This window comes from Thermobia domestica, chromosome 15, assembly GCF_964235325.1.
Source record: "Thermobia domestica chromosome 15, izTheDome1.hap1.1, whole genome shotgun sequence".
Lineage (NCBI taxonomy): Eukaryota > Metazoa > Arthropoda > Insecta > Zygentoma > Lepismatidae > Thermobia > Thermobia domestica.
The window spans coordinates 138,871,826-138,885,762 of NC_137468.1; the positions used below are offsets into that span (position 1 = coordinate 138,871,826).

General features: G+C 35.5%; 1 protein-coding gene across 4 annotated transcripts in view; it reads right to left on the minus strand.

Annotated features, from left to right (window-relative positions):
* LOC145671263 (uncharacterized) overlaps nucleotides 1-13,937 on the minus strand; it is a 179,561-nt gene that overhangs the window by 83,157 nt on the left and 82,467 nt on the right. For all 4 annotated transcript variants that reach the window (XM_081740189.1, XM_081740188.1, XM_081740190.1 and 1 more), the window contains one exon: nucleotides 1,295-1,450. In XM_081740189.1, coding sequence (XP_081596315.1) covers nucleotides 1,295-1,450 — 156 coding nt within the window. The remainder of the gene's footprint in view (nucleotides 1-1,294; nucleotides 1,451-13,937) is intronic.

Consider the following 13,937-nt stretch of genomic DNA (forward strand, 5'->3'; position numbering starts at 1 on the left):
TTCCTCGCGACACATCCAATACACTTGCCACCTTCGTCACGTTCGCACCATACGACCGAGCGCCAACAACTGCTCGCCCATTTTACACGATAATCCTCTACTCAGTTAACACACAGCCGTTCTATTGCTTACGTAGTATGGAGCTGGGCCTAACACACCACCAACAATAACCCGGCGCTGAGATTGCCGCCTGACCGTTGCTAATCCAGATATATGACGTGTTTCCAACTCCAGATGACAAATCTGTACATATTCTTCACTAATTGTAGGCTGATATAGCTTGGTCTTCTTGAATACACAAATTAACTTCTATACATTATTCGGCGTAAGCTCTAAACTGCGATAAACAAAGCCAGGTGAAACTAAATGTCGCTGATTTGCTGTTGTCCTACCGACGCTTGTACTCCTCCGCAAAATAGCTCATGCGATTGCATTATTACTTTTACTATGAAGCTTCATATAAAACTGCTATATTATTATAAATGACAAAAATATAATACGGATTATCTAATAATACTGGAATCGAGTATGGCTAATGAAACAATAGAAATAAACACTAAGCATGCGCAGTAATTATGGCGCCAACTCAACTGTGGACGGGTGTTCTGCTTTTAAAGTCTGAAAGATGACTGGCATGAATCCCGGTTCCGCGAGTGTTGTGGTGAAACACCAACAAGACAAACCTTTACTCACTAAGCAACAATGTTTACGAGCGAAATTCAAATACTTTTTTTAAAAAAATCTTTCGAGTTTCTTTTCTTTCTTTTCCGCTGCTCATGTAAGTATCTAGACAACACGAGACAGTATTGTCAAAATGCACGTGTATAATTTGCTCCTCCCCGTGGGGAGTGGGAGTAATACATCACTAGCCAATCGTATTTGTGACAAGCGGAAGGATACAAATATTTTGTTTATCGGAGTTTAGAGCTTACGCTGAACAATGTATAGTTACAGTTTTTTACTACTACTACATCTGAGAGCCACTGTTCAAAGAATGTTCACGAGAAATTTCCATTTCTCACACAGAACTACTTCAAACTATTGTGAAAAATACACGAATAGGCTTAAAAAAACAATCAAAGATGATTTAAATATAGAAATTTATATTCTTTCGAATTTTATAATAGCGGAACACTAGCACGGAGTTTGGAGAATCTTTTCCCACGGTCCTCGTACTGGGCCAAAACAGAATACCATATAATACATAATTCTCTCTTCACCCATAAAGAATAATGTAGTGGGATAACTCTTATATTAACTATGAATAATATTTTTTAATAATAATATTACGTACCTTCTATTTCATGCTCTTTGATGACGATAGGTATTTCCCAGTTTCTACCGAAATCCGGTGCATGATTGTCAGCAATACATTTCAATCCGCTCGATGAAATGACAACATCTGCTCCTGTCAACTTGACCAATTCCTCTGCGTTTTTATCTTTGCTAACTGAAATGGTACATTAAAAATTCAAGTCACAAACACAAAACTTTCGATAATATAATTTAAAAAAAAATACTATTTATGACGCAGAATTGATCAATTTTCCTCCTATTCCTCTAGAAAAGGCTTAAGCTATTAGAGTATATACAAAAATTGAAATTAAAGTAATGGGAGTTACTTCTCTGTCCCGTGAAATGATAAAATTGTATTACTAATAACGCTATGACCAGGCCATATTTACATAAGGGCATTATTTCTTTGTAAATCTTTCTTAGTGTATCATCTTGTTACACTCGAGGAAAAAATCAAATTGAAAGAAACGAAACTCGTACCGTTTAAAGAAAAGTAAGAAGTAATTAACCTCATTAGTTCCATGGTAACCGATAAGTTAGCTTAACACAAATTCGTAACATTTAAGTGCAATTAAGTACATAAATCATTTATACATAGTAAAAACAATTGCACTGTGCCTCACTTTATTGTTCTTTCCCAATCATCGTCCGGTCACGTTTTATGTTCTCAGACGTAGCGGCGGTGTTTAGAGTGAAAATCGAAACCCAATCGTGCATATTAAATTTATGATAGTGAAATTATGAAGTTGTCGGACTGTAATTAGTTCTAGATGCTGGCTGCAATATTTGTGCCTATCTGGCTACACTGTTCCTTCTGATAATCCTCGTGAAAGAGTCGTTCCCTGTCACCCAGGCTTTGTTTTCGTCCACTGTTCTCTGATGTCTTGCCACGAATTGTGTATGCCATGATCACTTTGCCAGTGTTGTTATGGATATAGTTAATTGGATACACTTGCCAGTAGTAATCTTGAATATACGTGCTCCACTCATAATTTGACCGTTTTGGGAATTAGAAAGGTCTCCAATTTGTACTACCAACATTTGAGGTATCGCACTTCGGAATCCGTACTAGATCGCCTCGCATACTACTCACTACAGGTATTACCTTCAAAACAGCACTACCACGAGACAGTCGTTCTGCACAAATGTTCAGTCATGCTAATTCACGAAAATTACATGTTGCAGTACACAGATATTTCCATTATATTGATAGCTGTCAATATATATATCTCAGCACATAATAGCCTGTTCAAGACTCTTACAATTTTATTTCATAGTACTTCGTAGTTTTTAGAGAGTATGTTCAAATCTTACTATTCCCTTCTTCAACTGCACGAAAAATATAAAATGACACGAAATTTATTTAAATGATGGGTAAGTATAGCTTGTCGTACTTCATCACTTGATATTGGTGTATTTGTTTTGTTACGTCATTTCCAGATTGTCAGAGACTAAGAGCGAGGGAATTCGAGTATAATCATGATGAAATTATAATGGAACTCAGAAGATACCAATTCAAACGAGGAAATTCGAAAAATTCAGGGGACATTCATATCTGGTTGAAGGATAATTCAACCATTTCTTTTGTTAAAAAAAAAAGAAAGAAAGAAAAAACAATTGCGCGCAAAACTAAAACGCATTGGCAAAATGTTATATGTTACACTGTTCAACAACGAAAATGTAAATTGAACAAAATCAGCTAATTCTTATTGATTTTGTGGTGTTGATCACGAATTTGAAAGTTATTTTCGAATAGTAGCTCTACTTTTCGTTTTACAGGCATGTCTAATAATAACGCTTTAAAAATAAATATATTCGCTTCGTTTGGGGTAAAATGTTACACTGATCCGGCAACACTGGAGAAACTATATGAACGCTTGGTTTCATTGTGTTCCTTATCTCAGTAGTGATCTGCTATTGTTAGAAAAGACAGGTTTAGTGCAGTTATCAGCGTTTTGGGTGTGACGTTTGTGTAGTGCAGGACATAAAAATACAACTACAAGTACGCAAAAATACTGGTATTTCGAATGTATATTTTTAAATAGTTGTCGGAACTATTTCAAGTGACATTTTGAGGATTTCAATAAACAAAAATGCCGCGAAATTGTGTAAACAGTGCGGATAGCTTCTGCTACGTGTGTGGGGAAGTGACATTTTCCTCGCAAAAGCAGACTATAACACCACTAATAAGAAAAGCCTATCAATATTACTTTGGTTTGGTAAAATTGGAGACCAAGATAAATCTTGGGCACCCCACATTGTGTGTAACACTTGTGCCAGCAATCTAAGAAATTGGATTAATGGGAAGGGGCGCTGAATGCCTTTTGCAGTGCCCATGATTTGGAGGGAGCCAAGCGACCACATCAGAGACTGTTATTTTTGTATGGTTCCTTCCGTCAAGAAGGGCATTTCCACGAAGAAGAAGCGGGCCTTGATCTATCCTAACATTCCTTCTGCAATTCGCCCTGTTCCACATGGAGAAGGACTACCTGTTCCTGACCCACCTAAAGAATACGATATTTTTTCTGATGATGATCAAGAAGTTGAAGCTCCTGAATCAAGTACTTCGAAGGACCCTACGTTTGTTGTAGAAGAACCTCCATGTGAACCACATAGACTTACTCAATAGGAACTAAGTGATCTAATCAGAGACTTTGACCTCTCGAAAAGCAAAGCCGAAATTTTAGCGTCACGCTTAAAGCAATGGAATTTATTGCAGGAAAAAGTAAATATTTCAGTGTATCGGAATAGGGAGAAGATGTTCACTTCATTTTTTGCTATGGAAGACACACTTGTGGCATGTACAGATGTAAATGGTCTCATGAGGGCACTTAAAATTAATTACGAACCTACGGAGTGGAAGCTCTTTATAGATTCGTCCAAGGTGAGTTTAAAGGCAGTGCTTTTACATATTGGAAATGAACTTCCTTCAATTCCTGTAGGTTACGCAGTTCATATGAAGGAATCTTATGAAAACTTGAAACGTTTACTTCAAGCCATTAAATATTACGATTTTCAGTGGCTCATTTGTGGTGACCTTAAAGTAATAGCACTGTTCCTAGGTATGCAGTTAGGGTATACAAAGTATTGTTGCTTTATATGTGAATGGGACAGTAGAGATCGTGGATCTCATTACCGCAAAAGTGATTGGAGTACCAGAGAAACTCTTCAGCCGGGAGTGAAAAATGTGCAGCATGAACCACTGGTAGATCGTAACCGAATTTTGCTTCCCCCTCTACATATTAAATTAGGTCTTATGAAAAGTTTTGTTAAGAGCATGAACCAAGAGGATGAGTACCTAAGTACCTAAGAGGCCTATAAGTACCTAAGAGGACAATTCACTCGATTAAGTGATGCCAAAGTTAGAGAGGGTGTTTTCATAGGGCCACAGATTAGGCAACTATTCAAAGATCACAAGTTCGACGAAATTCTCCAAGGTGAGGAGAAAGCTGCGTGGGAAAGCTTGAAGAGTGTTTGTTCACAGTTCTTGGGAAGACACCGAGCAACAAATTACAAACAACTGGTAGCAAAGTTGTTATTGTGCTACGAAAATCTTGGTTGCAATATGTCTCTGAAACTCCACTTTCTTCATTCACATCTAGACTTCTTTCCCGAAGATTGTGGAGCAGTAAGTGACGAACATGGTGAGCGTTTCCATCACGATATTGCAGCCATGGAGAAGAGATATGAGGGAAAATGGAGTTCTAACATATTGGCCGACTACTGTTGGACTATTGCAAGGGATGCTCCAGATGTAACCTACAAAAGGCAAGCCAAGCGAAGACGCTCAAAATAAAATAAACATAATCCTGTACAAGGGATCACTTGAAACTTTTGTCTACATTGCAGTGTAGTTCTTGCACAAAAAGGTATTTGTACATATTTTTCATGTTTTGATGTTAATACTAATTTTTATTACGGAATTGTTAATGTTTAACTTGACCATGGTTACTCTATTTTCTGTATCGCTGTGAAACTGGTATTTGCGCAATTTTGAAAAAGGAAGTACAAGGGTATAGAAAGCTATAGGTTAGGGTACTTCTTAACTCCCCAGCTTATCACATCACAGTGAAATAGATAAAAAAGAAAAAAAAAGAAGTGAAATGTAGGTTTTTACAAGGATTTTGCTTAAATGTTTTATAAATATTAATACATTTGTATATATACAGCTACTGTTGTACAAGGGCGTTTTTTTTTCACAACCTGAGCTAAGAAAATTCTTCTATTATCATTTCCTTTCATATTATGCTTAAATGAATGTAAAAATCGCAATTTCAAAGAATTTACATACTTTCGATCAAAATTTGTTGAACAGTGTTATTTAAAAGGCAACTGTCTGTTCTACAAGATATTGTTTCTAATTTTTAAAATTTTATTTCTTTTTTTTTTTTTTTTTTCAGATCATTAAAATGGAATGTCAAGTAGACAAAATCGATTGTTTTTGACACCACTGGTGATTTGCATTTAATCGAAGTGTTAAGGCCACCGAAGCTGCTCTTAAGATTTGTGCTGTATGGAAAAGGTGTGATGCCTCAGAGTACCGGGCGTCATTGGTTTTCGCGTTAAATGGAAATTTTTGATCTCAAAGACGGATTATACATCGGTCGACCAACTGAATTAAATTAGGAGCGATTCAACCACCTGCTACAAGAAATTCCACGTCAAATGACCATTGGAGAAGCAGACGGATTGCAATTTAACACTAACTGTGGATACCAACCTTCACTTAATAGGTAAGATTCAGAACCTCGACGCTTGGGTGCAATCCGAAATCAACAAAAATCAATACTAACAGTCGCCACCGTTTGCTCGCTCGACGTCATTCAACACTCAACTGCGTTCTCATTTACTACATTGTCAGTGGCGATGAAAAATGGTGCTTTACGTCATGAAGCAAGAAAAGATGACTCATACCGGACCAACAAGCGATTCCGTGATCAAAACAAGACCTTCATTCTCAACAGATCATGTGTGTCTTTTGGGACTGGAAAGGTATAATTCATTACGAACTGCTTGAGCCGAATTGAACACTCAATGTGGAGCTTTACGTTCAACAACTGCACCGACTCAACAAAACAATTCAAGAAAAAAGACCGAATAAGCGAACTGAGTTCTTCTGCAATGCGACAAAGCCCATCCTCACATCGCCAATGACCAAAGTCGCAAATCAAGAGCTCGAATGAAAGGCCCCCGTCCTCCACACTCTCCAGACTTGGCGCTGCAGATTTTCATCTCTCGAACTCTTTGAACGGTGTATTGTTCAGTAATGACGTGGAAGTATGGGTTTGGTTAGATGAATTCTTTGAGTCAACACTGGGAGATTTCTATCGTCGAGGCATCGAAAAACTTATTGAAGGATGGAAGTCGTGAACAACAACGGAGAACTTGTACTTTGTTTAAAATAAAATTGAAGAAAAAAAAATCATGAATTATTCCTTAACCTAACACATTCAATTTCCAATCTTTAACGTAATCTCTGAGCCGTTTAACGTAAATGGTTATCCAAAATTCGACGAAATACTTCGTATTTTATCGGAACACGGTATCTCGTTTGTTGAAAGCTTATCTCCTGCTTTAAAAAATAAAATAAACCGTACGCTTGATCCTAGATTAGATGCACTTATGAAATGAAGTGTATCGGTGGGTTTTCTTAGGGTCCTCCCAATTCTTACTATTCCATCAATGCTTCCATTACTCACCTTCACATATCAAACGTCTTCTTTAATCAACAAAGAACGCCCTATTTCATCTTATTTAAATTGTTTCACATATCTGAGAACATATTCCAGCAGATATTGATCTGCTTTTCACGAGCTTCCTTAGAATCAATAGCCAAGACCAATATTATATGGATGTTAACAGGGAGATGTCTAAGATGGGAGAGAACGTCGATCTCATAGAAAATAAAAAGTTCGGGGTAAAGAGTTCTGGTTGAAAGATTTCTAGAAAGAGACCTTTGGATACTCCAAGAAGGTTGAGAGGTAATATAAAGCAAGATTTTAGGCAAAATGAGTAGAAATAATACTGATTGGATTGACTTGGCACAGTATACGATTCAAGACGAACTTCTCTTTCTCTGGCGGTAGAACTTATTTAGTTCGAATATACAAATTCGTTTAATATGTATAGTCATAGAAAGGTTTATCAGTAGTGCAGGCGTGGTATCCTTGGGCTAAAATAACAAGAAAAGTTATCATCGTATGTGGAGAAATTGTTCGTTTTGCCGCTAAATGTGTCCACAAGAAAGTGTTTAATACAATATTTAAAAACAAAAATAATAATCTATCATACATATATATATAATCATAAACATACTTCGCTGCTTCATCCAAGTTGGACTTTGACATTTCCCTAAGTAACACCTCCCCGGTTTTATAAAAAAAATTAATTGTAAATTTTGATAAGAATGGGGACTGAAAGAACAGATACAGCTGCTGCTATAAATCACTTCAACTAATACCACACATTGTGGCCAATAAATTCAACTACTTCAGTACCGTCGAAATTCTTTTTATTTTACCACATGATTTACACTTATATTTTCCTGACTACAAATAAGCTTCAATTCCATGTACACTTCGCAAATACAAATCATCATACACTGTGAACTAATAAGAATTTCCAAAACATTTTCCTTTAACAGCTCATCCCACTTCAAATAAGATATTACAAAAATAAATCTGTCGAAAATTTAATAAACAAGTAAATAAATAAATAAATAATAATAATAATAATAATAAACAGTAAGAATATTGCTTGGTAACCTAACCTAACTCCAAAATAAGTAACGAGGCTCTATTCCGTTTCCTCTGCTATCTTTAGAACACTTTCTCCTCTTCGGTGATACTGAATACTACCCCCGATGGCAGAAGGGCAGAACTTTCTTTGTCTTTCTGCGATGAGCTATTGTAAGTCAAAAATTTTCTGCATGAATTTCAAAGTAAAAAAAATCAAGATGAAACTATCGTGTTTTTATTACAGTATTACATGAAGCATGGTAAACAGTTTTCAGCGGTATCTCTAGTTCGAGTTACAATCTGTGAAGTCACATTTTTCGAGTTCCACTAAAAGAAGCAGATTTAAAATATTTATGATACAATACACCGTATTTTGTAATAAGAGCAGCTTTAAGCATTTGTATATATATATATATATATATATATATATATATATATAGTGGCGGATCCAAGGGGGGGCTATATGACGCTTAGGTATACACTGGATAAAATGGGCTTCAATCCTGCTTTACACTGTATAAAACGGCAAAATATGGTTTAGCCCCTCCCTTGATCATATCCTGGATCCGCCCCTGTTGGCATTTTTTTCTCTCTCTTTCTCTGGTAATTTTTCTGCATAAGCGCGGCAAAATTTCTGCGATCACATCGCAGATCGCAGCATGTTCGGCCATGGGGATACTACTTTAACTTCCACCGTGCACTTTCATCACTTTCATTGTGGATCCGGTAGCTTTACTTCCTCCATGCATCACCACGCTTTCTCAAATAGGATTTGTCCACCACGCCTCTAGCGATACAGAACGTCCAACACGCCTTCGGCAATACAGGGCTTTTTTCCACTACGCTTCCAGTGATACTGGTAACAACCACCATGATTTAAGCGATACAGGACTTGTCGTATGCACCACACCTACGTGGAATAAGCTTCTAGATTACTTCCTTTAGGCTTACCCACCACTGTGGGCTGACAAAGTTGCTGTACTTGTTAATACAATGTAACCGGCTTTCCTTCTGATCCGCCAAAATTTACTTTTGCCTTGTAATTGTTATTAGAAGCATAAATCCTTTGAAAACGACTGCATCATTGTAATTTTTATAAAAATGAGATTGAAAGAACAAAGTTGCTGCTATAAATCTCTTCAACAACTACTGCACACTGTGTTCAATAAATTCAAATATTATACTACCGAAATTCACATTTTATTATTTTATCACATGATTTCCATTTATATTTTCCAGACTACAAATACGCTTCAATTCTACGAACACTTCGCACAACTTATAACGAGGTGTCTACTAAAATTCCAAAATAAAATTTCGTGACTTTTTCTTTCCCAAATCACAAAATTTCATAACACTCTCAAGAGCGAATTTGGGTGCGAATTAGGCTGAATTTTCATCCATGCGATAGAAGCGTAGTTTGCTTGCGATTTGATAGCGTCTAAAGTAGAGATGCAAAGAAGCCGGCTTTTTTGAATCGATGTTTTTTTTCACATAAAAAGTCGGCTTTTTGGGGAAAAAAACGAGAATTTTGGAAATTTTGGCTTTTTTCATTTTCATGATTTTTCTATCTAAATAGCTTTCTTATAGTATATTCTATAGTTAGATAACAATTCCATGACCTAAATGCCATATTTCGCTCTAAAATTCACCAGCAAGATGGATGGAGCACATATTTTACGAATTAAAGCTAACGTGAAGAATGTAGTATTTGAGGACAATTTTAGAGGCTATTTAACTTTATTTCAACTTTTGAGTTATCGACGTTTTTTTCTTCTCCGGATCATTTCAGTTTGTCATTCGTGTTTCATTTCTAAGAGCTTAGTACTCTAGCTTCTAGAGCAAAAGTTAAACTTACGTTTTTCTATATATCCGTCAAACCGTACTTCTACATTTCTGTTATACTGTAACTGTGCAACGATTTAGCAATAATTTTCCGGATACAACCTTGAATACTAATTTATACAAATAATCAGTAGCGGATTTAGAAAAGTACTTTGGGAGGGATTTCTCTGATTGTTTCGTTTTCTAAAATAAAATATGCCCTAATTTTATTTGGGAGGAGCTTGAAGTTTATGATACATTCATAACTAATATTTCGTTTCGTTTATATATTTACCGATAATCTTCCGGATACAACCTCATTGAAGATCATTTTATACTGAGAATCAGTGGCGGATTTAGAAAAGTATTTTGGGAGGTTTTTTCTTATTAATGTTTAGTTTTTCTAAACATTCGTAATTTTTATTTGACGGGAGCTTAAAGTTTATGAGTAAAGGCATGACTAATAGATATTTCGTTTGTTTTAGACATTAAGTAATTTTGGGAAACAGGCTTCAGTCCGAAAGACCGCCCTCCTAACCTTCGCAAAACCGTCACTGCTGGTAATTAGTAATAATAACGATTTAAAAACAATAAGAAAGAAAGTCGGCCAACTCACAGTACACGCACTATTTCTACTTCACAGATGAAATGAAGAAAAGCTTTGTCAGAATGGTCGAATGCTGAGTTGAATCCCGGACTTCCCGATAGAAGCGCAAAAGCTCTACTCAGTCATGTTTGTTGTGCAGTTGTATTTATCTTAACTTAAATATATTCCGTAGTCCTTTTTTTATGGGGTGAGGAGAGTTCCATAATGATATGAAGGGTGTGAGCCAAGAACATGATAACTAACAAATTTTCAATTGCTGAGTTATGCAGCACCAGATAGACAGCAACGCATACCGCTTCGTTTAATCCTTCATGTATAGTCTTATGTGAAAAATTAGCTTGCCGACTTTCAAAATGGATTGTGCAGCAAAAAGTCTCTAATTTCTTAAAATAGTAAAATTGTGGGTTACCATGTTCCTGCCTCATACCCTTCATATATTGAATCCCTCTTGTTAAAAATTCAGAAAACTTGAGGACTGAGTAAACCGTGATGGCGGTTATATAAAACTGTAGAATTTCAAGAATATACAAAACCAAAAGCTCTAGATGTGCAGCCTTTAAGTGTATCATATAAATCCAAGTATTTTTCTTATGTTTTATTTTAATTTTATTTTGTTCCAAAAAGAGGGTATGGAATATTTTGAAAAATAATACATAGAATTTTGCTAGTTATTTCTGTATTTTTTTTAAAAATAAGTATTTACTTTTAGGGTTGGCTGGTTTACACCAGCTAGTTTTTTTCTTTTTTTTTAAATAAACAACTGGTTTAAACCAAAAAAATAAAAAGAACGAAAAATGCGAATCGTGTGAACTTCATGGTGACGTTTCCCCACATCAAACCATATGCATTAGTTTTATTTCCTTTTCACCTTTTAATCAAGGTGTCCCATGTTCAATTCTCGGTCGAACCACAACCCTTTTTTCATGCGTAAACAAAGTAGCGGTTCGGATGTCACTTTAAGTGAAAGTCTTCTTCTTGATAACCTCGGTATTACGTAAGGATGTTAAGCCTGAACATACGAAACGATACCAAATTGTATATTTCTGCATGCCTGAGTGCCTGTTGTTTTATAAAGAAGCCAAGGTTACTTAAATATATTGATAGAAATTGGCAAAATTTATCGATTGCCTACGTAGCTTCCAACATTAGCTTAGATTGGACTTTCAATGATACGTACGTACTAAATTTGTAATTTAATACCTCAGTTTTAGCGTACTGATTATGGTATATTGACCTTTAAATTTTACATGCAAAGCAATAACAGGATTTTTTCCGTTATTGTTTTACATTTAGAGTAATGACGGGATTTTCCCGATGGCTAGGGCGGGAGTTTCCTAATTTAAGAAATTTACTGACCGGACTTCTTTAAGCTTATGTGACCTCTTCCAGCATAACCCCATTGTTGCATAACAACACCAAGGCGAAACAAACTTATTTCTGTCAATATGTAATATAAATACATAAAGCAAAATATCTAAACCGAAAAAACCCTGGTTTAAATCAAAAAAACCTAGTTTAAACTCCCCCCAAAACATGGGGTTTTGGCATTTTCAAAAACAACCACAGTTCTTGCCAACCCTGCTTACTTTTGAATGTAGCAGGTTAAAAAATTCTTATTATATACATTGGTTAATCCTTTGGAATTCATAGTGTAAATATATTGAGAAGTAAAACTGTTTGAAATTTCTTTTCGAAATTCATGGTTTATTTTCGAGGTTTTATATTATTATCGATATCAACCACTAATTAAATGACTTTTTGTGTTATAGAGAAGCGAAACAAAATCTGGTTTATCAATTTAAAGCAGAATTTTGTAAAAAGCCCAAAATTTCTCAAGCAAAAAAGCGAAGCAGAAAAAAACGAGTTTTTTTTCCAAAAAAGCCGGTTTTTTTTCCGAGCCCTTGCATCTCTAGTCTAAAGTCGACCATAGACATTTCTGGTGGTAAACTTTGACGTTTTATAGGACAAAATTTCCAATCTGTATTTACATTTTGTAACGTATATTAGCGTTTCCGTCGAAGAAAAAAAAAATGATTTCTGATGGAATTAAAATATTGTATATTGAATGTAAAGGTAGGAGTTAAGTAATACGGCTTCTACTCACTAGATGCCCTTCCACTTCAGTTATAAGTGCTAGTTACGAGGAGTTCCAGCCTGCTGGGTGGAAAAGCTCGGTAACTCGGCCACTTGAAGATTAGGGAAGGTGAGGGATAGGTGTTAAGAGTATAATGGAATTAACTTAAATTTAGTTTGGCATGGGACAACCTTAAAATTCATTTTCGAAAAACGTGGTTTGGATTTACGTAATGGTTGGCTTAATATTACATGAATGAAATAGCTTTGAATAGTGTGTTTAAAGAATATCTTAAATAATAGTATATGTATGGAAATTTCTTGCTGTTTTGGTAAGTAGAGTGCTATTTTCTACAAAATTGAAGAATTGGGCTTGAACTTGGTACTGTGCTGGGGAATGAAGTGAGGACGAATTATTTAACTCTTTTGGCTGTGGAAGGAGATTTGAAATTTATTCGTCCTCCCATTATTTTCCAGAGCAGTGCATAGGATCCCCAATTCTTGGGTTTGGATCCCATTATATTTGGTTCGGATCGCGCATGCTGGGTTCGGATCCCAATAATCATTTACTATGCCAAAGCTAAAACTTTTACAGAGCGAAATTTTAAAGTGGAATTTTCATAGATGAATATAAGAGCTAAGACAAGAGTGGACGTATTACTAGTAATTCCTAACCTAACGGAGAAATATTGTAAGTTTTGGGAAAGAGAAAGCAAAAATTTAATATTTGGAAACAGTTTGTCAATGAGTACCGTAATGGAAGTTAATTTCAGTATATGTGAACAGTAAGTCTATGTGTGCGGGAAATATTGTATCTCTTGGAATTAATAATACTTTCGGGTAAATTAATGTTTACGGATTTAGATATTTTCTTGAATCTTTTGGAAATTTAATGTTAATCTTTCGAGTTATTATTTGTTGGAAAGTTTTTGAAGAAGTTGAAAAATTTAAACGATTTTCTTCGGGGTTTGGACATTTATTGTTATTGTTAGATATATATTTTGTTTGTAATAAATTGTTCCAGTTGAATTTTGAGAGTTTACCTATATTTTCTAGTCAAAAAGTAAGCTTAATTGCTACCAGAAAAAAAATATAATAATTTTTCAGTGTTTTTACTCTGCAATGCCAAAATAAGAATCAGGGAACGTCTCGACAAGTGTGCTTGTGATTGATTTGTATGCAGGTAAAGGAAGGAATTGTGTCTGGTTATTGGGCAAGGTTTGACTTTTACCTGTGGACAAGTTAATCACGGAACCACGGTTGTATGCGTAAGCATGCAACGTTACAACTTTCTAATCTTCAAGTGCTACTTGTTTTGGCCATATACCTGTTTAAATTAGAATGTAATGTTAGAAATAAAAGCGCAGAGTAGTATACAGGAGATATATGGGAAGAAAAGA